General features: G+C 34.4%; 1 protein-coding gene across 7 annotated transcripts in view; it reads right to left on the reverse strand.

Moving 5' to 3' along the window:
- Positions 1-3,031: 3,031 nt before the first annotated feature.
- ZC3H13 (zinc finger CCCH-type containing 13) overlaps positions 3,032-26,327 on the reverse strand; it is a 79,435-nt gene continuing 56,139 nt past the window's right edge. For 5 of the 7 annotated variants that reach the window (XM_044670622.1, XM_044670626.1, XM_044670625.1 and 2 more), the window contains 8 exons: positions 25,217-25,754; positions 21,519-21,622; positions 20,161-21,192; positions 14,671-15,171; positions 11,155-11,307; positions 6,815-7,015; positions 5,126-5,289; positions 3,032-3,774 (listed from right to left, as the gene is read on the reverse strand). In XM_044670622.1, the coding sequence (XP_044526557.1) occupies positions 3,601-3,774; positions 5,126-5,289; positions 6,815-7,015; positions 11,155-11,307; positions 14,671-15,171; positions 20,161-21,192; positions 21,519-21,622; positions 25,217-25,754 (2,867 nt within the window). In that variant the 3' untranslated portion in view covers positions 3,032-3,600. The remainder of the gene's footprint in view (positions 3,775-5,125; positions 5,290-6,814; positions 7,016-11,154; positions 11,308-14,670; positions 15,172-20,160; positions 21,193-21,518; positions 21,623-25,216; positions 25,755-26,327) is intronic. The other 2 variants (XM_044670629.1, XM_044670623.1) reach the window with 1 other exon arrangement.

Raw genomic sequence — 26,327 nt, forward strand, 5'->3', positions numbered from 1 at the left:
CCAACATTTATTGTTTTCCTTTACTGTCATCTTGGCCAATCTGCTAGATGTGAGGTGATACCTCAAGAGTTGTTTTGAGTCGTATTTCTCTAATTATGATAGATTTAGAACACTTTTTTCATGTGATTATTGATAGTTTTGATTTATCTGAAAACTGCCTATTCATGTCTCTTGACCATTTGTCAATTGGAGAATGGCTTGAATTTTTTGTACAATTGACTTAGCTCCTTATAAATTTGAGAAATTAGACCTTTGTCAGAAGTTTTTGTTATAAAAATTTTTTTCCCAATTTGTTGCTTCCCTTCTTTTTGGTTGCATTGGTTTTGTTGGTACAAAAACTTTAATTTAATATAATCAAAATTATTCATTTTACATTTTGTAATATTCTCTATCTCTTACTTGGTCTTAAATTCTTTCCTTTCCCACAGATCTGACAGGTATACTATTCTATGTTGACTTAATTTACTTGTAATTTCCCTCTTCATATTTAAGTCATTTACCCATTCTGAATTTATCTTGGTATAGGGTGTGAGATGCTGATCTAAACCTAATCTCTCCCATACTGTTTTCCAATTTTCCCAGCAGCTTTTGTCAAATAGTGGGTTCTTTGGGTTTATCATACACTATCTTGCTGAAGTCATTTGTCCCAAATCTATACTATTGTTTTGCCCTTCTGTCTCTTAGCCAGTACCACATTGTTTTGATGATCACAGCTTTATAGTATAGTTTAAGATCTGGTACTGCTAGGCATCCTTCACATTTTTTTTCATTAGTTCTCTTGATCTTTTGTTCTTCCAAATGATTTTTGTTATAATTTTATCTAATTCTATAAAAAAGTTTCTTGGTAGTTTGATAGGTATGACATTAAATAAGTAAATTAATTTGGGTAGGATTACCATTTTTATTATATTAGCTTATCCTACCCACAAACAATTAATGTTTTTCCAATTATTTAGATCTAGTTTTAATTGTTTGGAAAGTATTTTGTAGTTGTGTTCATATAATTCCTGTGTTTGTTCTCTATCTGTTTTTTTAAAGGACAAAATCCCCACATCATCATGAGACTGAACACACAGTTTAGTATTGCACTCCCCTAGCAATATGGAGTTTAAGCTATTGTTACCAAAACATGGCTAAGCCGAATCCTCTCATCAGAGAAGAACAAAAGGGTCCTCAGAACTGAAGAAAATAAATTTAGTGCCAATAAAATTACATGTGTTTTATATTCATGATATTGGCAAAAGGAAGTGAAGCATTTGTTGTTTGTATTTAAATTCCAGTCGTTTAGTGAGAAATAGCATGTTATACTGGATAGGGTTGAACCTAGGTTCAGATTCTGCCTCTGACATATACTGCCTATATACATATATTGTGCAAGTCATATAACCTCTCTGAGCTAAGCAACTTTCTAAGACTCAAATTACAGAGAAAGTTATATGACTTGCACAATATATGTATATAGTGGTAGAGGGAGTTTTCACCTGGAAGTTCTCTATACCAATGACATCGAAGCTACAATCTTGTTATATATTGTTACATAATAGCAAGAAGATGCACATCATCTGGGGAATAGCTAAACCAGTTAGGGCATGTGAATCTATGGAATGATTGTCCTGTAAAGAAAAAGAAATTATGAATATGAAGAATTCAGAAAGGAACAGGAAGATTTATATTAAATGATGTAAAGTAAGCAGAAAGAGGAAAACAATTTGCTACAATTTTTTAAAAAGCCATATAAATAAAATGGCCATGCCTAGACAAAGAGAAAGGAAAAAAAATGGAGCTCCTTCTCTTTCTTTGTAATAGTGGGAGATTATGTGTGTAAGAATACCAAATATACAATCAGACTGTACTAATGGGTTGATTACTTTTGAACTATTTTTTTCCTCTTAAAATTTTTTTTACCAAAAAATGGTTCTTGTAGAGGAAGGAGCAGAGAACTAACTATGAAATAAAGGTGATAAACAAATACCAATAAAAATTTTTTGTTAAAATTCCAGTCATAATAGATACTATGAAGCTTTTAATATTCATGTTCTATGTAATAAAATTATCTAATGGAGTTAAGAAGTGAAATTCCAATACTTCAAAGGTGTTGTAGGTTTTAATATTTTCTCAAACCCAGTCATTCGATTAAGTACTTGAGTTAAATGTTCCATATGTTAAACCAATAATACTCTCTCTTCTGTGTTATGTTCTTTTAAGGTTACATAAAAGAAATACTGAGTTTTATATCCTGCCCCACAACAAGGTTCATACAAACCAACAGGGTCAGGCACACTGACTTCAGTTTTCAAAAACATATGGGGAACAAATGACTAAGCAAGAATTTCCAACAGTTCCCCTCATGAGATGGCACACTTAAAAAGACTACAGGTTTTGTTCTCTAGTTATTTTCAATTCCTTAATTTCATCCAAGTGAAACAGAAAACTAAGTAAGTGGTTGAAGAAGGTGTGTTGATAAATCATCTTTTTTAAAATTATAGGCATTCAATAAGGTAATTCTGGACAATCAAACATGATTCTGTGATTTGGTGAAAGATAGCTGCATGCAATGATCTAATACAATCAGCTGAAATATAGAATTAATGAATGGGCTTATTGAATAGATAGGCTAAATCTCAGGAAGTTTGAAAGTATTCCTACAATACATATGAAGTCTTTTTTATATTCTTATTATTACTAAAAACTACTCTATGAACAAAGAAACAAATGCATTAAATAAAAATGTAAAGATGTAACATTAACCCTAAATGTCTTGGAACACAAGAATTGTTCCAAGGGCTAGAGACATGATTAACAAATTTATGGATTTCACAAAGTCAGGAAGAGAGTTAGTTAATATATAAAAGAATAAGAAAGAGGAAAGGAGAGGTTATTTGTTTTAAAAATAAAGACTAAGGACACAGTTTCCAAGTTTTAAAAAAATTGTATATATATTTTAAAAACCCAAATACATATTATACATTGTATCAATGCACATTTATTTTAAACCAAAAAATACCTAGCAAGTTAGGTTTATTATTTCTATAATGGGGGGGGGGGGAAGGAGGGAATGTTTGCTGTGGTAGAATATTTTGGCTTTATTCTACAGACAGATAGTTGGATGCCTGCTCATATACACTCATAATGTTAGAAAAGCACTAAATGCTTTGTGCAACACTATTATATACAGTTAACTGAAAGCATTCGATTTGGTTTGATGGACACACTCTTTTCAAGTAAAAGTCAACATTTCTGTAATGAAGATCCCATTAGTAGACATCAGTAGTTCTGTTTTATGAAAAATGTTTAGACTGGAAAAAGAAGTACACATGCCCTTCCTTCAATTTTGCCAGTTGCTTCAATAAAGTATTCATATTCATATGCAACATTCAATAATCTAGATGTCCTCACATTTGTGCATCAAGTACTATGTAAAAATGAACATAAATCTGACACACACTCCTCCCTGCCCCACCCCCCAACCCAAATGGTACATTTCAAATAAAAGTTGTTGTGCCTCACCCACTTAAGAGCAATGGACAAGTCTTTTGTCTTGTTTTCTTAGGTTTGCTTTTCCCTAGGAAGATACTCTGATGGCCAAAATGAACTTTGGTGTTAGGACACACACACTTCTGGCTGGATACTAGGTTGTGAAAGTTTACTATTTTCTTCTGTCTTTTCCTGCCCAAGTCCATGGCATGTTGTCTTACGCTTAAACAATCGCAAACTTAGGCGCAGCAATTCATTGTCTACCACTGGAGTGTTTGTGTATGTCTGCTTCAAGGTGCCCTGAAAACAAAATGAGTACAGGTGATTAAGAGCAAGGGATGCAGGCCAGCTGAGCAAACTGCTAAGAATAGTTACTGAGCTCTTTCAGTTTCTGATCCTCAAGGATGCACTGTTTTGCTTATATAGCCTGACAAACTACTATATAATTCTTTTCACACATCTTAATGGTTGATACCTCAGAGCAGCTCCAGCTCAAATGCCACCCGTATAAGAAATTCTTATGGGGCAGCTGGGTGGCTAAGTGGATTGAGAGCCAGGCCTAGAGATGGGAGGTCTGGCCTCAGACACTTCCCAGCTGTGTGACCCTGGGCAAGTCACATGACTCCCATTGCCTAGTCCTTCCCACTCTTCTGCCTTGGAGCCAATACACAGTATTGACTCCAAGATGGAAGATATGGAAGGCATGGAAGGAAGGCAAGGCAGGAAGGAAGGAAGGCAGGAAGGCAGACAGGAAGGGAGGAAGGGAGGAAGGAAGGAAGGGAGGGAGGAAGGAAGGGAGGGAGGAAGGGAGGGAGGGAGGAAGGAAGGAAGGAAGGAAGGAAAGAATTCTTCCTCAATATCTCTGCCAGGTTGAAATCAAGTTCCTGTTTAAATACTTTGAATGAAAAAGAGCTCACCACCTGACAAAGAAACAGTTTCTTCCTAGCATTATAACTTAACTTTTCCTTATAATATTAGTGAGTCAAATAAGGTAAAGTCCAACCTTGGTTTGTTTTTTTAAAACCCTTTCCTTCTGTTGTAGAATCAACAGTATGTGTTAGTAACAAGTGTGGTAAGGGCTAGGCAGTGGCGATTAAGTAATTTGCCCAAGGCCACACAGCCGGAGTCTCAATCCATTGAACCACCTAGCTGCCCTCAAAAGCGCAACCTTTCTTATATAAAATTCTTCTAATGCTTGAGCACAGTAATCATGTGTCCTTTTCTCCAAGTTAACCCCTTGCAGTCCCTTCTACTACTACTCACATGCCAGTTTCTCAGCCTTTCAATGATCATCCCATGGTATGTCCCATTCTAGCTATGGCTGGATCAGTGTTAAGACAACATTCTTAATATTCACCTTCCTCTTGACTCAATCCTTCAACTACTATTACCACAGATCACATTGGCTTTGTCAAGCAGTCATGCCAGAAAACCGATTTAAAACTTTTTGAAACAATTATCCACTATCCTACCTAATGCTTAATAGATGCTTTCAGATGCTTAATGCTCATTCAGAATGTGTGAACACTAAGGAGAATAGATTTTTGAAATCCTCTACATAATGCAGTCATAAGATTATCTGAAACAACCAAATAAAAACCATTCCTAACAGTAAATACACTTTAAATGTAATCCAAGGCAATGACAATACCTTTTCATTTTTCACTAGCTGTTTCCGAATTGCAGAATCTCGCCTAAAGCATAATGCTTTACAACATGGTCCAAGATTACTGAGAAGACCAGCTCTCTCTTCCTTACGAAGCAATGCTGCCATGTTTAGGGCTCCCAATTCATGTTCAAAAAGATTTTCTGCATCTATCAATACAAATGAATAAAGTAGTATTAAAGAAAAAAATATTCTGTTAATTAGCATATAAAGAATATTGCACAAAGTTCAAAATATACCTAGTTAAAATTATAGATCTTGTTTAGGGAGTCAATGTGTTATATATATAGTTCAGGAGTTGGCAAACAAGAAAAAATTTTAACTTCCTATTTAAGTTCATATTTGTATTCTCTTCCTTTATTGCATTTTCCAACTTCAAAACATTCTCAACTATCACCTCCTTTTTTTCCTTTCACTCCCTTGCCTTCATAAAAGATACTCAATGTATCTTTTATGTAACTCCCTCACTCAAGCCACAGGCCAAAAAAGGGTGGCTGGCAATATTTAGAAATTCTAGGGATGGGGGTGGGGGGAATCCCTGAAAAATCTAAAGGTGCTAAATGTTTGAAGGTTCACAAAGCACTTTATAAAGATGTCCTTTTATTCAGCCATTAAACTTGGAGGTAGTTGCTATGCCTTTCTGTATTTATCAAAAGGCAGACAGTGATTGTTACTTGTTCAAATTCAGAGTGACTGAGGTTGGATTTGAACTAAAGTTTTCCTGACTCCAGGTCCAACTTCTACCCATTGTGTCACCTAGCTAAAATAATTTAGTATACTGACTACTCTAAGAGAAGCTATTACACTAAATTTAGGGAGCTTGCCAGGAAAATTTTATTTCACAAGCAGTAGGAATAGTAAAAAGAACACTAGACTAAGAACCAGAAAATGTTGGTCTCTACCAAATTAGCATTGACAATTAACCTTCTGTGTCAACATGGGTAAATCACTTCATTTCTTTTAAAAAACAAATCATATCAATTTTCCTCCTTTGCAAAATGAAGGGATAGAACTATATGACCTACAAAGTTCTTCCTGCCTCTCAAATTATACAATAAATTATTTAATTTATTCCCAATTCTTCTAAACCCTAGTGTGCACAATAGAGTTTAACATCACTAGCTCTGAATATTATAACAGAGTTATATTTAGTCTTCTAGTGTCAAGAAAATAACTGAAATACACAAGCACATATGATTTCACTATCTGAGAACTTAAAATTGTTCTATGTTAAAAATGTTAAAGGCTCAAATTTAGTGATAAAATATTCCAACCCAAACTAATCAACTGTTTTCAGGCTACCTATACTTAAACATACCATCAGACAGAAGGACAGATACACACACATATACACAGTTTTCTTTCTAAGATGTAGGAATTAAACTATATATAATTAAATTAATATACTGTATCTACCTAACTAAACAAAACCTTCTTGCCTATATTACAAGTTTCAGCTTCTTTCAATGATCTTATGCAAAGTATTTAGCAGTTTTGTATTTTAGCTTACTCATTTGTAAAGTTCAAGTGATATTGACCAACCATAAAGATAAAAGAGCTGAAATAATTTCTCCAGTAAAAAGTGCTACATTGATGCAAAACAAGATTTTAATAAATTCAAGAACATTTTGATAGGTATAGGAAGGAATTATACAAGCAAAACAAAACAATTACCTTTGGGCTTTTCCAAAAGTCTCTGACATGTTTCTTTAACTTTAGAAAATAGTTCAGAACCTGCCAATTTTTTAGAAATTCCAACTCGTAGCATAACAGCTCCAGGTGTGAATTTTAAGAGGGCAGCTCCAGGTTCTCGTGGTTCTTTAGGATGTTTTGGCATAAGACCAGACCAGTCCACATCTATCACATCCAAAGGATCTGCAAAAGTGAATAAGGATATGGATGTTTCCAAAATAAGGAATAACATACTAGGAAAACTTATGAGGGTAAGTATGCTTTTTTGCTATTTTATGTCATGATTAGAATGTTAGTATAAGTCAAATTTATACTACAGCAATGTTTTTAATGTGGTCAATGCTTACTTTATGCTTGGTTATATTAACACTATAAACATTTTGCCTAATGATACTTTGTAATAAAATAAATATTATAATCAAGTTCAATGTAAGGGTAAAACCAGCTTTCTATGATGCTTCTCCATAAACTTCTACTCCATTTGTAGTATGGAAGTGACCTCATATTCTTAAGTGGTTTTTGACAATGAGAGGCAAACTGTGAGCTAAAAGGAAAGTCTTAGAATGTGGGTTTTGTAACAAACTAAGTAACTATTATGAAACAGTCAGCCAAGTTTAGAGTCTCATCACCAAGTCAACCCCCAAGTATATTTAACAACCTAGTAGGCTGACCTCTTGGTGTTAATTCCTTTGGTCATGGAAACCCATAAATGGGCCACAGTCCTATATGCCATCCTTCTCCCTTCTCTTCTGCAGTGATAATAGCAGAGTGGCAAAAAGGCAGGGCAAATGTTGCTAAGAAATATAGCTTTTAGACCATCTATATAAATGTTAATGTAGTTGTTAGAACTCTAAAATGTGAAATCCTTATAATATACTATTGGAAGAACTAATTCATAGCTCATAATAAACAAACCAGAAGAAGAAATGTACAGCTAAATGAAAAAATAGCTTAAGTTCTCTTTGGGGAGGTACAACTGGTTTTATTGTGTGTCCAAAGGCAAGAAGAAATAGTCATCCCATCTCACAGTGCTCATAAGATAAGCATGATTGTATCTTAGCTAACCAACTACTATGAAATCAATGAAAATTGGTTCTTTGAAGACTTTGTCAACACCTTTTGAATTAAATTAACATATACTTTACTACTAGATGACTTCAATACACAAAGATGAATGAGAGAATAGTGAAAATATGGTTCAAGCCAAAAAATTAAAGAAGCCAAGATACTGTCTATTACAAAGAAGACTTCTGTCTCTATATCATAACATTTTCTTTGAGAGATGACTAAAAAGATAGTGGACTTTCCTAGCACCAACTGATATTTGAAAAAATTAAAACCATTTTGACAAGTAGTGACTCATTCCAGATGTGGGAAGTTATAGCTGAAATGGGCTAGTTACATAATGTCTTAACACTAACATACAAAGCTAGAAAATGTATGTGAGAAAAAATATGGCATGCAACTGAAACACCAACCCAATCTAATTAAGTTATTGATCTTGAAATAATGAATACAGAAAGATGAAAGGACAGGCTTGCAATACAAATGATTACAATAATTCATACAAATGAATTGCCACGATGAGACCAAAAGGGCCTAATAATTGCTTTATTTAACAGATCCTTGACTTACTTGTCAAGTGCTGGAATACAGGAGCTCAGGACAACACTGCTTTGCTTTGCTTACTTATTAACTACAGAAAAGTATGGTGGCAGATTAGGTGCAATATTATCTTATAAAACCAACAGAAGCAATAGAAAGTAAAACCAATTTTTAAAAAGCTTGGCAAGCAACCCAACTAAGCAGTTATCCTAAGTTTTTAAAGTATGAAGCTGGAAAAGACAAAAATAAATGGACAACTAAAAAACTCAGCAAAGATTTTTAAAACAAATTTTTCACCATGAAGAAAAGTATAATCACCACATTTAGAGTCTAATATCCTTCCAGAAGAAGTAAAAAAAGCAAATGACAGAGAATGAGGTCTGTGCTATAAGAAAGAAAATTATAAATGCACTGAAAGACTGGTACCTGAAGAAAGGGAAGATAAGCAAAATTGTCAGAAAAAATATAGAAATTAATACCAAAAATGGGAAATGACAATATCAATTACTATCTACCAATATGCCTGCTTTATCAATAAAGTAAAAAAAAATGGGGGGGACGGGATGGAATAAGCTACATATACATATTGAGAGCATTTTTCAAGAGGGAATTAGGAAAATTTTTACTCTAAAATGCTATTAAACAATAGACCACATTGTCACTATCAATAATCTAGCTGAAAGAAAATGCACTGTGATTCTTGCTTGTTGACCATGAAAAAAAATTTTTTTTAATTTGGTAGAACAAAATGACATTTCTTTGCAGGTGTGCCCCATGTATACAGAAATACTCTCCAAGATTCCTTGAAAGATATAATAGAGATGAGAGTTGTTCAACTATCTAACAATAAATGAGGCAACAAGGAACACAAAAAAAAAATGTATAAATCCCAAAAGTGTTCTTTGTCATGAAGGATATGTAGTTCAAAAAGTCTATGTCTATGGGTCTTTCAGACATTACAGTGATGGCAAGTTCCAAACATTACAGAGATCTATAACTTCTCAAAAGAGTTTGATTTAACTATGTAACAGGATAACTTGATTTTCTGTTGTCTGGTCTATGATAATGCTGTTGAATATACAACATATAGGACTTCAACATACATTTTAGACAATGAAAAAAGATAATGTGCTGAGCTCAAAACTTAACAGGAAGGGGGCAGCTGGGTGGCTCAGTGGATTGAGAGCTAGGCCTGGAGACAGGAGGTCCTGGGTTCAAGTCTGACCTCAAACACTTCCCAGTTGTGTGACCCTGGGCATGTCACCTTGTCTTTGGAAAACTGCAAAGGCTTTTTAATAATTCTTAATTTCTCCAAGAATGAAGCAAAAGTCTATATTTTAAATATTATTCCAATTTTCTATGACTCTGAAACACGAAGAATTAAAAAGTATCACACAAAGAACAATTATAAATTGGGAAACAGGAGAAGCAGAAGAAAGGTTTTCATCTAAGAAACATAAGCAAAAAGAAGATGAACTACTCATAGGGCAAGAATAAGGTATAAGGAATGGATAGCCCATACACTTTATTGAAATCTCCATGGCAAAAGAAGTAAGACTCCACCACGGTGGATGGTTTGTAGTAAACTTAAGGAAGGACCCAGGCAAGAGCTGCACAAGATGCAGGCATAAATGGATTCCAATTCTCACTGCAGGAGGGACTAGACCACACAAGATAAGATCACAGATTCATTTGAGGATTTAAGTATTAGTCATTATAACCACAATTATTCTTGTTACAATATGATACAGTAAAAATCCAGCAGGCCCACTTTTATTGAAGGTACCAAAAAAAAAAAAATTAGTCTTTGGACCCAGTCACTACTACAACTGTTTACCTGGAACATTAATATACTGTTGATGGAGTAATAAATTCGTCTGGTGGTTTGGGAAAGCAGCAAAAAAAAATAAAAAAAATAAAAAAAATAAAATATATCAATGTATGTACTCTTACACCTAGCAACACTATTTACTAGGTTTATACACTAAAGAAGAAAGATCCCTCTGTATAAAAATATTTATTGTAGCTCTTTTCATGATGGTAAATAACTGAAAATTGAGGGGGTGTCCATCAACTGAGAAATGGCTGAACAAATTATGGTAGATTAACATAATGGGAATATTATTGTGCTATAATAAGTAACAAAAAGGATGATTTCAGAGATACCTAGGAAGAATTAAGAGTATGAAATGATGCAGAGTGAAGTAAGCAGAACCAGGAGAACAATTTAAGAAACAAACTGCAACCACTCTCATCCCCAAAAGAAAAGAAAGGAGACGGAAAGCCAGAAGGACTCAAACAAGCAGGACAACTTTGAAAATTAATGTGCAAGGGGCAGGTAGGTAGCTCAATGGATAGAAAGCCAGGTCCAAAAATGAGAGGTCCCAAGTTCAAATCTGGTCTCAGGCACTTCCTAGTTGTGTGATTCCACCTAAATCATTTAACACCCACTTCCCAGCCCTTACTGCTCTTCTGGCCTTGGAACCAAAAAGTAGTATTAATTCTAAAATAGAAAGTAATGGTTTAAAAACACAAATAAAAGTAAATTAAAGTCCTGAATTTATTATATAATTAAAAAAAAAAAACAACCTCTAGTTTGCAATTTCAATATATAACAATCTTCAGCTCTACATTATATGTGGAAATGCTAGTTTTATCTGGGATTTATTAACCTCAAGGGAAGAAAATTAATTTAAATTAAAAGAAAAAAAAGATACCTGGCATCTTCTCATCATCTTGTTGATCTTCCCTTTTTTCAGCATCACCTGCCAGAATTTCATCAAGTTCATCATCACTGATTGGTTCATATCCTTCTCCAGCACCAGATCCTAATGACTGTGCATCATCTAACTTGGCTTCATCATCTCCTGCTAAAAAGACAAATGAATTTCATTATAAAGACAACTTTATTTACTAAAGAAGAGCCTGTTTTGAGATTCCACTGAAGCAACTATGTAAGATGAGGACTGTTCAAGTCATGAAATACTAAATAAAGATGAAAATGTCTTTTGTCCCAAACCAACTATAATAGTATGAGAGAAAAATATAGTACTGATCCAAATACAGGTTACTCCATTTTGGGGGGAAAAAACATATTTATGTTAACACAATACACATAAACAAGGACTGCAATCAGGTTTTATATAAGTAGAGCCTGTATTCAAATCAATAAACTGGAACCCTTTTTAATATATCAGATTTTAAAGGGAAATATGAGCGAAAACTACAAGATCCTTCTTTCATTTTCCAGAGTTACAACTCCGATTTGAATTCTCAGCCAACTGATAAAAAATTGATTTGCCCTTGGACTGACTTCACGTATTGTGTAAGAGTGAGATGTCTACTCCAAAAGACAAAAGCTTTTTTGTATCATTGCCATAATTATTGAAACAAAATGCTTTTAAACACAATCTTTTTGAAAATTCATCTTCTACATTTTACATGTGATTATAATCAAATGAAAAATTAATTTTTTTCCTTATCTTCCTTACCCCAATTTTTCAATACTGAATATTTACTGCCTATTTTACTTATATCATGAGAATTCTATGATGACTTACAAACATAAAGGACATGGTCAGACCTTCCTTACTTCCTTTATCTTTTATAGTACCATTAATGGATGCTCCATTTCTTGTCATATCCAATTTTAGCTATTCTTAACAAGCTAGGCCAAGTTTTATCTTTTGCAAACGTATACATTTTTGGATAACAGTACAAAAGTGTTACACTCCAGAAATCAAAGGTAAAGGGTTTATAAATTTAATGTTAATTTGTTTAACACTGAAACTACAAGGGTATAGTTAAAATTTCTAATCACTCATAAAATTTATTGACCTTAAAAACTGCAATTTCCAAAGTCATATAAGTGAGTTCTTTAGTAGATATAAAATAAAATCTCACTATTCCTGAAATTGTGATAATCCAGATGAAGTATACCAAAAATTTTAACCGTGTCCTTTGAGAATTTTTGTATATGATGAGACAAATCATAAAATTAAAGTATTTCTATTAAAGGGTACATATTATAAATGTGACATGTAACATAAATATTATAACAATTAGTTTTTCTCCCTTTATTTTTGTTTTCAATTTACAATTAATTTTAACTAAAGCAAATTTAAGAAAACATTAAAAAATTCAGAGGGCAATTCTAACTTATTAATAACTTCAGGATGGCTATACAATCCAAATTATTCTGAATTAGATTTTATATCAATTAAATTATTTTGAAAAAGCTGCCCTTTGAAAGGTACAGAAGCGTAAAATGTTTTAAACTTTTGGGAATCTATTTAAACTAATACTTTTACCTAAAGATTATTTATTCTACATTTATTTATCCTTTGTCTCAATATATGTAATTCCACAAGGTGAAAAAGCTACTTGGATATAAATTAAGCATGTAGAGAGGGATGAGTGCTATTAACTCTAATCACAAGGATGCTATTCACAACATTGTTTAAGACTACAAAGTATAGTTAAAATAACATTTTAAGATTTTGCCTCCTATGATGATGCCTCCTAAGATACAGGAGAGGTTTATTCTTGTACTAGGGTTTTGCATGCTAATGTAATATTCCTGATTAAAAAATTAATTCAGAAGTAAAAAACTTTAAATAGCCTTGAATTCCCATTTAGGAGTAGCCAGACCAGTAATATTAACTTCCTTTCATTTCTGACTCTCCATACTTTGCCACCTAGGCTCCTTCCCCTTTGTAGACCTTCAGCTTCTTTTTACATGCTATCTTGTCCTATGAGAATGTAAGCTTCTTGATGGTACAGACTGTCTTTATTGTTGCTTACATTTGTATTCCCAGCACTTAAAACATGCCTGGTACTTAGTAAGTGCTTAATAAATATTCTATGAACCTATCTATCATTCTGTACTCACAAACCTACCTAATATAAAGCATGTACCAATTCTTCCTTTCGAGGCTCTCATCCTACCACACCAAAGAAACCAAATTAATAAGATCACTACAGCAGAAGAAAATAAGGCCTGTAAGACTGATAAGACAATCAAAGGAGTTTAACTAAGAGATTTTGGACATATGGAAGAATAAGAACACAAGGGATGAGATCACCAGAAGAAACTCAATATATTTTTGCTTATGATTCATTAAAATGTATTTTTCTAGAGTCTAAAATATGCATATAAAGTTCTTTAGGAACTCTTAAAGCTTTACAGGATTACCATTATCAATTTATAAACCAAGTTGTTACTCAACTTCCTTATCAACCTTTAAAAATGAATACTTAGAAAGCCTATTCTTTTCTTAATGGAATTCCAGGTGTTATGTTTTGTCTATGTGATTTTAAGAGCCATTAAACCTGTGGAACTCAGTTGTCCCATTTATAAAATGAAATAGTAGGTTAGATGACCTTGAAAGCCCCTTCCAAGTCTAAATCTACAATCCCATGAGCTAAAAAATAGATATGAAAACCTCTTAAAAGAAAAGAAGAAAACTCCCTTCCCTTAACTTTATGGTGTTGAACTTTTAATAATTTCTTAGGCAAATGAGTGCTGTCTTTCCTCTCTGTTCCACTTTCCAAATTCAGCATACCTACCAATTCCTTCCCTCTTCCACGAGTTTCCCAGATCTCTCTTGCCCATTGTGAACTTTCTCCTCCTCTGAACTCCTAAACTCTATCATATCATTCAGTCAAAAACAGCAAAAAATAAAATAAAATAAAATAAAAAATCACATATTTTGCCTTATAATATTGATTATTCTAGTCAATATATTTGCTAAGAATCTGTATGTTAGGTCTTGGGGATTTTATGTATTATTTAATTTTTCACATACCTATTCCTTGCCTCTCTCCCAACTAGACTCTTAAGTTCTGAATGCACTAAAATATTATATAACTCCCTTTCCTTCTACCTCATTGTCTGGGATAGCTAGCTTCCTCTATGGAGGAGTCAATGAATAAATATCCATTGACTTTGTTCATTTTTGTCATATATAAGGAAAAAGTTAAAAAGCAATAGTGAAGAAAAAACATTGTATCCTTTATTAAGATTTACTCTAAACAAACAAAACTCCTTTTTATACTTCTTTGATCTGCCTTGAAAGGAAGTACAAGGTAAAACAAAATTCATAGGGATTTTCCCTTCACCAGGTCTGATTCATCTACAAATATTTTTTTAGTATGAAGAAGACCTTTCAGGGGAAAATAATTTGTTTTCAAAGGCAAAGAAAGAATAATTTGCAGACTATGGTAGAGCTTACCTTCTAAGCTCTCAGTTTTCTCAGCTTCATTTACATCCTCAAATCCATGCAAAGGTCCCAGGTCTTTTTCTAGTCTTTCTTTCTCCAAAGCTACAGAGTCTCTGCAAATTCCCTCAAAGTCTTTCTCATGCTCATCCAGTTTTGTTTCACTGCGTTTTGAAGACTCTATGTGCGAAGAAATATCAAGAGTTCTGTCTCTATCTCTTTCACTAGAATCAGGATTTTGCCTCTCTCTTTCCCTGTCCAAGTCTCTCCTTTTGTCTCGCTCTCTCTCTCGTTCCCGGAGTCGGTCTCTGTTTCTTGGCCAATCTTTATCAGTATCTCGGTCCCATTCTCTCTGCCTTGTTTCTCTCCTCTCCCTTTCCCGTTCTCTATCATGGTCATGGCGATCTCGTTCCTGAAGCCTTTCTCGGCTATCAAAAGACCCAGATCTTGAATGAACCTGGCGATCTGACTCAGGGGAACTTCTTCTAGAACTGTGACTTCTTGAATCTTGACGATCTAAAATAAATATTATAAATACATCTGTGTTATGCATTAAACTTAAAACCAAAAGGAAACACAGGATAAAGGGACTTATTTTTAAGATGCCCCTTTGTTGTAGGGAGAAGAATAATCCTCTAAAGAAAAAGAAATTAAATTTAGCCTAATGTATGATGTTCACACACGGTAACAAATTAATAAAATACATATATGCATATGTTACTTCCTCAAGAATAAGACTTTGTTCAGGTGTAAGTTTCTTTAAAATCCAAGAAATGATTCTTGCCCCAAATTCTGTCCTTTCATAAAATTCATCCACACAAGGCGATAAGAATATTTTCTTCTTTTTACTGAAGATTCTTGGAAGATTATAAGAATTTTTTCTCTAAGAGTAAATTTTCATTTATAGAGGTTCCAAAACTTAAAATAGCGTCAAGAATAAATTCTACTTCTGACTTCTGTGGAAAAATCTGAATGGGAAAGAAGGAGCAAGAAGGGTGGAAGATGCTAAAAAAAAGACAGCACTTAGAATGATGAAGAAAGTTAAAGAATGAGTTTTAGAAAAGGAAAAACAAAAAGAATGAGAAAGATTGAAGAAGAATAAGGATATAGAAGAGTCAGATAAGGGGGGGAGAAGCTTAAGCAAAAGAAGAATATGATGACTGAAGAAAGATCAAGATTAAGACCATTCCTACAGGAAGTAAACAAGAGGAGGCAGTAGGTTTGAGAAGAAATAAGTAGAAAAGGAAGAGAATAGTTTTAGGAAAAGGAAGAGGGGTTCTGGGGAAAAAATAGTTTAAAGGTGAGAAAGACAAGAAAAGAGAGAAAAGTGCCTGAGAAGAGACCAAGATAAATTAAGAGAAGGTAAAAGGTTTGTAAATTTAAAGGGAAAATTAAGTTGGATGTGGCAGTGACATTACTAGTACTACATATATCCAGCCTTAATTTCTCCCCATGCTCCAATATAACATCATCAACTAACTTTTGGACATTTTTATCTGAGTGTCACACAGGCATTTCAAACTCAAGAATATCCAAAATGGCACTTGTCTTCCCCTAAAACACTCACATCTACTAAATCAATTAGTTCTGTAAAGAGTACTAATATCCTTCCACAGTCACCTACATTCAAGATATTACATTCATCCTGATTGTTCACTCTTTCGCCCTCCCAATGATTTGCCAAGTCTTGCCAATTTTACTTCACAATTCTCATTCATGCCCTTCTTTTCACTGATATCACAACCACAATATTCAGACACATTACCTCTTGGTGGGATTACTACAAAATCTGCAATTAGTGTTCTCCATGCTTCAAGCTTCCTCTCTAATCCATACTCAACACTGTTGCCAAATTGTTATTTCTAAAGGCACAGATCTGGTTATGCCGCTCCCCCTCTCAAAATGGGTGTAGAGGTTCCCTATTGCCTCAAAGATTAAATACAAACTCCTATTTGGCATTTAAAACTCTTCACAGTCTGTTTCCCATTTATCTAGACTATTCCACACCCGCTCCTCATTCCCAATACACTGTTCATTCAGCCTACCTATTCTCTACATACCACTTCATTTCCTGCCTCCAGGATTTTGTTTATTAACAGCTTTCTGTTCTTCCTCATCTACACCCTTTAGAATGCATAGTTCTTTTAATGCCTGGCTCAAGGACAATCTTTTCCAATTATTCCATAAATCACTTAATTATATATATATATATATGTGTGTGTATACACACACACACACACACACACATACATAATATGCACAAAATAAATAAATAAATATCTTATAAGTTCCTTGCTCACAAGGAGCATATTAGGAAGGGAGGAAAATGAAAACTTTTTTCATAACTACTTGATGGTAGAGAATAGCTACAATGTAGAAAGTATAACCAGTCAATGAGCACTTCATAAGTGTTTAGATATAAAATGTCAGCAAATGGACCAATTTACCTGTATCATAGAATGAATTGAGGACAGTAAAACATAAGAGAACTGGATAGACAGTAAAGAGCCAAGTTGTGAATGGCTTCAAATACCAAACAGAGATTTTATATTAGATCCTAGAGTTAATCAGGAGCCACTAAAATTTACTTGGGTGACAGAGATACATCTAAGATCTGGGAAAATCACTTTGGCACCTGGTTCTATACACTTGATCAAAGCAAGACCTGAAGCTGACTGTGGCTCTTATCATGAGCTTCTTGCAGCAGCAAAATTCAGACTTAAATCAAAAGAATGGAAAAATCTTCAGACCTTGGGTTCATATTTGGCATCAGACATTTCCTAGCTGTGTGACCCTGAGAAAGTCACTTAACCCCAATTCCCTATCCTTACTGCTGTTCTGCCTTAGAATGGTACTTAGCATCAATTCTAAAACAGAAGGCAAGGATTTTTTAAAAAATGAATATGAAATAGAAGTGTTCAACAGATTTAAGGGATTAGATATGATAGATAAGAATGCCTGAAGAACTATTGTCAGAGGTCTGCAAAACTGTATAGGAGGAAGCAACAAAAAATATTTCAAAGAAAAAAAGAACAAGAAAGCAAAATGGCTGTCTGTTGAGACTATAAATACCTGAAGAAGGAAAGCAAAAGGGAAAGGAAAACGGGAGATGAACCTGCTTGAATGCAGAATTCCAAACAAGAATAAGGATATGGTTTTCTTAAATGAAGAACACAAAGAAATAAAAGAAAAAATAGAATGGGAAAAACAAAGCATTTCTTCCAAAAAATTAGAGATATCAAGAGAATTTTTCTTGTAAAAATGGGCATTATACGAGGCAAAAATGATGGGACAGCTATATGGCTTAGGGGATAGAAAGCCAGGCATGGAGACAAGACGTCACGAGTTCAAATCTAGATTCAGACACTTCCTAGCTATGTGTCTGTATATACCATTGTTCATGAGTTGAAGGCACCAAATCAAGATGAGTTATATCTTTCATCCTTTGGAAGCAAAAGAATTATCAGATATGAAACTAGCAGAGCATTTTCAGTGATTTTTTTTTAAAGATCATGAAAAGTAAAAACAGTGCCACGTGGATTTGAGAAAAGACAAATGTCTCAATTTTCACAAATGGCAAGAGAAGGGAATCTGTAAACTCTAATCCAATAAAGACTGTCTCTAATTCCCTATAAAATTCTAAAACATAGTATTGAAACAGTTGGTCACCAAACACCAAAGATCTATGATCCCAGGGAGCTTCTTCCATCAACAGACTATGCCAGACTAAAGCTCCTTTTGAAACAAACTATAAACTCCTTTTGAAACAGGGTTACTTTGTTGACAAATAAGGGAAATCCATCTGATACAATTTACTTAGATTTCCAGAGAGCAGTTGACAAACTACTTTACGCTAATCTTCTGGAAAAGTAAACCCTATGATACAATTGGGTGAATTTAACATAGATCAAATGGTCAGACTCAAAAAACAATAATTTATTGTTTCAGTAACAACTTGGAAAGAGATCACTAGTAGAATACCCAAGGGAGATGTGCTTGTCAATGACTGAAAGTTAATGAGGCCATGGTTATCAAATTTACAGAAAACACAAAACTGGGAAAGACAGTTAACACACTAGTCAGTTTAAGATCCTAACATGTTGGAATTTGGGGCTGAATTTAATTTTTTTTAAAAACCCTTACCTTCTACCCTAGAATAATACTAAGTATCAGTTCCAAGGCAGATGAGTAGAAAGGGCTGGGCATTTGGGATTAAGTGGCTTTCCCAGGGTCACACACCTATGAAGTATCTGTGATCATATTTGAACTCAGGACCTCCCTTCTCCAAGCCTGGCTCTCTATCTACTGAGTCACCTAGTTAATAGTGATAAATACGAAGTTTTTCAAAAACATAGTATTGGGAAGACAGCTAGATAACTAAGTTAGTAAGTAAAAGATGGGGGAGTGTTGCTACTTTTATATATACTTTATATACTTGTTATTGATTCTAAGATAGAACTTTATGCATAAATGAATAAACTGTTATATGGCAGCCAAGAAAGCTAATATGAATAGGCTAACATTAAGAGGAGTAGGATCAAAAACTAGGAAGCTGACAGTCCAACTGTACTGGCCATATCAATAGTATTATGTTTGTTGGTTTGGGGAGCAAAGTAGATGGAAGTAAATGAAGTTGCAGTAATTATTATGAGACCTGATAAGATAACTCCTTTGCCACTATAGCCAGTTCCTACAGAAGTAACAGAAACAATCTCTTACCACCTCTATTCCACCTTGTTTCACATAATTCTAAGCTCCAGTGTGAGTTCCTCAACAACTTAACCAACTCTACCAAGCTCTATCATTTAAGTACTACTGATACACTATCTCAAGTTAAAAATGATTAGCATTATCAGAAACATTATTATTATGACACATATTCAGTATTGAAAAAATAGGAAGGAGATTAGTGATTACTGAAGATACAATCTTGAAAAAAAATTATTTGAAAGTTTGAGATTACTTTAAAGCAGTACATAAAACTATCTGCTTATTATTTAATAAGTTTATATTCTAAAAGTTATACAAACATAGAAGACATGGGTTGTTTCCATAATTTGAAAAGTTAACTATTAAGTTATACAGAACTTTGTTTAGTTACTTGCCAGGTAGTTAATTACCTGGCAGATACTAGGTAGTATAATTACCTGACAACAGGAGTGACTATCTGCAATGCTGTAATAGTAGCTATAACAGCAAATGCCAAAAATTGTTCTATGCATTCTTTTCCAAATGTCCTTTAATTTATGCTAGCTTCTTTTTGTAGGCAATGTTTTGCTTTCAAATCTACTGCCTACCATGACTCCTTCACCTATTAAAAAAAAGTCATTAAACCACTCTATAAAGGGAGGGGAAAGTTTTCAACTCCTTGTTCAATGCTAATGTTCTATGATATAAGCACAAATTTCAATAACATCCAAGGCTAATAAAAACATACACAAGTGATATACTGAGTTGCTTTTTTTAAACCAATGTAACCAAAATCTATGGATTCCACTTAATTACCTGAAGAAGTACTGCGACTAGGCTCTCCACGCTTCAACTGATCAATTCTAGATTTTCTCTCTCCTGGAATTTCTAAGCTTTTTGTCTTTTCTCTATCTCTGGAGCTACTGTGCAAGACTCTCTTTCGACCAGTCAAGTCATCTCCGCTTCGATGAGCAGAATCATTAGAAGGTGATCGTAGGCGGCTAGAAGTATGACTACGATTGCTCCGATTGCTTCCCAAGCTGCTACTCCGTTTTTGATCAATTGGCTTGCGATGTGGTGCATCTTCTATGGTAACATGAGGTGCTTCTATCTTCTCCACTCTGGTTTTGTGACACTTTCTTTGAGATTCTTCAGTAGAACGCTCAGGTACAATCACATCTCCACGGTCAGGGACATCTTCATCAGACCAGTCACTAAATGTAGTATCTTCTCTTTTCTGGGAAGTCTCTAAAGTTGTTCCATTTTTCTCATTTGACACCTCAACCAACTCCTCTTTTGTGGTTGTCGCAGGGGGGGTCCTTGGGCCTTTTTTCTTCTTACTATGCTGAACTATTTCATCATCAGAAATATCAGAATCGCCCTTTGACCTTTTACGTTTCTTTTCAACATTTTTCTTCTTCTGTCCTTTTTTTGGTGAAAATACTTGACCCTCCTCTGTCGCAGACTCAGTGCTATATCTTTCCATTCCAATATCATCATCTTTCTTTCTCTTAGTGGTTCTTTTTTGTACTTTGTACTTTTTCTTGTTTTCCTCATGTGCTCGATCAGAGCCATCTCGCTCTTCAGGCTGGTGGTGTCCAACACTTTCCTGTGTACGTGTTCTTGAGCTTTCCGTTACTTCTGGCTGTTCCCCTCCCCTTTGCTTGTCTCCAGAAGAGACTCTCTCTTTGAGCTCTTGCTCTTCATAGCGCCTAGAGCTCTCTTTTCGTTCTGGCTTTCGGTCTTCCTCTTTCCAACGGTTCTGCCTATCTTCTGCCATGTGTGAAGGACTAAGTGAACGAGATTCCTGGGGTCGTACAACCTGGCTCAACAGTCTATGTTTTTCATCTATTCAAACAGAAAAAAAAACAAGAATAAAGCATTACAGGTAATAGATAGCAACAATCAAATTCGATCTCCCACCAAATTAAAGAGCAAAAATATTTAACATATATGTTATTTCAGGAAATTCATGCAACTTGGCCACCAATGTTAAGGCAGGTATTTTATAATTGCTATTATTCTAAAACAAATGCATACCTAAATGAAGGTATTTAATAATAAAGATAATGAAGGAAATAATTTCATACTCAGTCAACAGCTCTTCTTGTCAAAAAGTTTATATTTATAAGTGAGTCTAAATTCTGTAGTAAAGTTAATTAAGTTATGCTTACTTTTATCATCTCCACTATTGTAGGTATCACTATCAGGAGAATGTTCACGTCGGCGTTTGGGTGACTGGCGAGGACTGGGACTGCTTTCAGTCCTATGTCGTTTCCTAAATTGGGAAAACAACTTCAATTTAGCAAAACCAGGTGAAAGGAAAAAAAGTTTGGCATTTCAATAGTTTTTGCTAAGAATAAAGTTTTCTTATAAAATATCTGTCCTAGATATAAAATCTCAGAAATTAATCGATAACTTTATTAAAATATTAACTCCCTATCTGAAAAAAATTTTAAAATCATTTTTCTAAAGTGGAAACAATAACATGTTGAAGAAAAAATATTTTTTAAAACAATAAATTTGGAAAATATGTATTTACTCAAGTATTTATTCTTTGGCCTCCACAAAGTTGTCCTCTGATGCCTCACTGTAGAGTAGAAGTGACCCTAAGTATACGAAGGCTATGCTAACACAAAGTAATCTCTACAAAACTGTGCCAATCCTGGAAAGAATTTATTTTCTGATAATTAACCCAGATAATGTCTGTATAGCAAAGGTAGGCTGGTCACCTAGTGTTTTTTGCTTTTTTGGGGGGGAGGGGGGACGTGTTTTGCCATGGCAACCAAATAAACACACACACACAAAAAATGCCCTTAGTTCTATGAGATGAACTTCTGCTTCTGCAGTACAGTGACAGTGGGGAAAAGGAAAAGGGCAATGGGTGCTAACAATCATAGTTTTTAGGCCATCAAATTTTAATTTGACTTTTTCTATTTTAGAAACTTATTTAGAAACTTATGAATGATTAAGAACTAGAAATACTGCTATCGGATGCTCTTCCTACAAATGAAACCAAAAGACAGCTGTAGTCAAATGGTTCAAAGACAACAAAAAATAGCATTTCTTTTATTAGTGGCCAGCATGTAACATGTAATGCATGGTAAGTATTTGCAAAAACACCATAAAAATAATTGCACCTTACACATTAACATCAGTGACTATGGACAGAATGTTAGAAAAACTATGAAGAAATAGGTAAGAACTTCTAAGTCAAGTCAATGTACACTGGTATTCAGTGGGAAAAGTTAAGAATGGGTAGAAAAACCAAAACACAGGAAACTATGGTTTAGGAAGAAATAAGAAGTCCAAAACTTGGATATGACACAGAAACTCATGAATCCATATTTCTTTGCTTAAAAAAAAAGTAGTCACTAAATGTGACATGTACCAAATAAGAGAGAACAAAACATGTACTATAATGAACAGAAAGACTTTTATTAACGTGGGAATTAAGCCTCAGTCAGTTATCTGTGTTGAGTCAGACCATGGAACTGTCAGAGATCAAAATTAATTAAAAAAAAAAAACGAGAAAAAAGATATAGTGTACAATTGAAGCAATGACCCTTATTATTTAAACTATTAATCTAATACAAGTAAATTAAAATTTAAAATGGTGATACTGACATAGATTGTGACAATTTTATATTGTAAAGTCTAACCTCTGCAAATTACCAAAACAAAGAGTACAGAAAACCCCTTAGTAATACTCTGCCTTCTTTGCCAAACAGAGAGAAATGGTTTCCAAGCACAATAATACCAGGCAGGAATATAAACTTGTCTATAAAATCTTATAAAGAAAGAGATAGCCTATTATAAGCAATATCCACTCCTAAAACAAAAGAGAATTATGGGCAGGGGGCAAAATCAGTGGAAGAGATCCATTACAGAATATATGTTAAAGAGGGATTCCTCTATATCAGGGGTCGACAATCTTTTTGGCCGCGAGAGCCATAAACGCCACATTTTTTAAAATGTAATTTCGTGAGAGTCATACAATGCTCACAGTGCGCGCTCCTGTAACAGTGCCTGAAAAAAAATTGACTTTATGGCTCCTGCAGAAAGAGCCATATCTAGCCCTCAAAAGAGCCAGATATGGCTCGAGAGCCATATGTTGCCGACCCCTGCTCTATATGCTTGTTTACTGATGACACTGTGTTGATCTCATTAACCTAAGACAATACTTCCAAGAATTCTAAAAATTTTTATTAAAAATTAGATAGCTGAAATCACTCAAAGAACCAAGTAGATGAAGAATGCTTCTTGACAAGGTACTGATATGAATTGGGATGAAATCCCTATACAGCTTATCCAACAGAACATATATTTAGGATCTATAACAGAATCTAGATGAGACTATAGATGGACAGTAAGATGGGCTCACAGTTGAAAAGGAATATGAAAACAGAATGGGTTGCTTTAGAAGATTATAAAGCTCCATTACTGCCAACAGGCTTCAACCTGAAAGCAAAGGCTCATCTTTTTATATCAGTTCTGTGTATTGCAGTAATACATAGAATGCAATTGCCTCTGAAGAAATTTTTGAAATGCATATCACAAAGCGGGCAAAGGAGAGGCAAATAAAGAACATGAGTAAAGGATGATATCTAAGAATTTTCAGATATACAAAAAAGATGAGTTGCTCCCATGGCAAAAATGAGGAATAGCAGGTATATGTTCTACTGGTACCATCACGATATCAAAAGAAAGAAAAGTCTCCTTCATGCTGGATGGACTCTGCTCATGAACTTATAGGAGGGCATTGACAAGAATCACATAGGTATGGATAAATTGCTATCTGTACCACATTTGAGAGAGAACTAGGAAATCAGTGAGATAAAATATTTATTATACTTAATATTTGAATATTTATTCAAAGTAGGAGGAGAAGCCTATTTAATAACAATTTTAGGAATTTCTCATTTTCATTGTGCTTCTTGATCAGGGTATTGTATAGAGCAACAAAGCACTTTTTCTAGCCTAAATTTTAGTGACTAAGATGTGATGGAATCTAAATTGCTCTGGTTTTTCTCAATCCATTTAGAGCTTTTACTTTCCACCATTATTTTGCATATTTTGTGTGTGTGTACGTGTAACACACACACACACACACACACACACACACACACACACACACACACACACACAAAATATGTAAAATAGGTTAAATATTTAGATGCCCCAAAGGGTGATATATGCTTAGAGATTAGATCTATCATAAATGACCTCAGAACTTCTGAAAAGAACTCTATATCACTGTCTCAAATATGCTGTGGTGAGCTATTAGCAGTGCAGTGTACAGAGGAAAAAAGTGTTTGATTTGAAGTTGGAGGAGCAGCCTTTAAATCCTAGCTTTACCTGTGTGACACTGGACAAGTCACTTCTCTTGGGCCTCAGTTTCATCTGTAAAATGAAGGAATTAGAACTAAGGCCCCTTTCAGCTCCACATTTATGATCCTAAGAATAATTTTATTAAAACTTATCACCTTCAGGTTAACCTTTACTAGGAAACACATTACAGCCCAAACAGGAAAATGTTTGAGGTTCTCTTTCAAATACAATGGTTCAGATATTCAAAAAGGTCTTTTAAATCAGAGTACATTAAATATAGAACTTGTAATAAAATATAAAATTTGAAAAAGTCAGGAAGGGACAAATAGGGAATAGAAAAATAAAAGTATAAAGAGATAATAGCAATTTAAACAGAAGATAGGGGATGCTCACATTTGAATAAAAATTCTAAAAATGCTACTGATGCATTTTCAAGATTCTATAAGGAATTAATAAGGAACAAGATGATGGGCATGACTAGAAATTAAATAAATAAAAAGGAATCTAATGTAGTCATAAGTTGATTCATAATCATTCTTACTTTGATTTTCTTTCATCATGAACATCCCTTAGATTTCTGTCTTCTCGGATATCTTCTCTTTTTTCCCTTCTATCTTCTCTTCCTTTATCTTCCCAATCCCTCTGCCGATCCCGTTCTTTCTCCCTTTCTCTCCCTCTTTCTCGTTCTCTCTCTCTTTCCCTTTCACGTTCTCTCTCTCTTTCTCGTTCTTCTCTCTCCCGTTCCCTTTCTTTTTCTCTCTCTCGTTCTCTTTCTCGTTCCCTCTCTCGATCATGGTCTCGATCTCTATCTCGATCACGTTCTCTGTCTTTTTCCCTTTCCCTCTCTCTCTCCCTCTCTCTTGCACGATCTCGTTCTAATTCTCTCTCTTTCTCTCTCTCCCTGTCACGTTCTCTCTCCCTCTCCCTCTCTCTCTCCCTTTCTCTTTCTCTCTCCCTTTCTCTAGCTCTCTCATCTCTTCTGTCATCAGTTCTGTCTATTCTTCGTTCTTCTCTTCTTTCATCTCGCTCAAGTTCATCACCCCTTCCTTGATGACGTACTGGTGAGTTGGGTCTTGGATCTACAACAAAAATAAGGTTTTGTCAATAAACAATTTGGTTAATATGTTTTTGAAATTAGAATACATCATTTAAAAAAGCTTCAATTTTATCAAGGGATCTTCTTGGAAGCCAGCTAGTTCAACTTCCTCATTTTGCACAAGAAATAAGAGGTCAGGGAGGTTAAATGACTTGCCCAAAGTCACAAAGGTATTAATCCATATCAAAGGTAGGATTTGACACCAAGGTTCAGAATCTAGGCCAGTGTTCTCTCCACAGTGGTAAAGGAAAGGAGGGGAAGTACCTATTATGTTCACCAATAATCAGCCATGTTAATCACCAGTTACATTTTAAAGTAAAATCCACAACTCCACCCAACTACCAATTCATATTCTTATCTTTATATGCAAAGATGGTTCCAACACATTGCTTCAACTCTTTCCACCTCTTTGCTCTTCAGGTATGATCCCTCTGTTTTCAGGACACAAGGAGATCACTCACAAAAATGGAAAAGAGCAGCAGGGTGAACAAAAGTAGAATACAATGGGAGCAGAAAAAGTTTGGGGGAAGGTAACAATCAAAAAATTTATAATATT

This window comes from Gracilinanus agilis, chromosome 3, assembly GCF_016433145.1.
Source record: "Gracilinanus agilis isolate LMUSP501 chromosome 3, AgileGrace, whole genome shotgun sequence".
In the NCBI taxonomy this organism is placed as follows: domain Eukaryota; kingdom Metazoa; phylum Chordata; class Mammalia; order Didelphimorphia; family Didelphidae; genus Gracilinanus; species Gracilinanus agilis.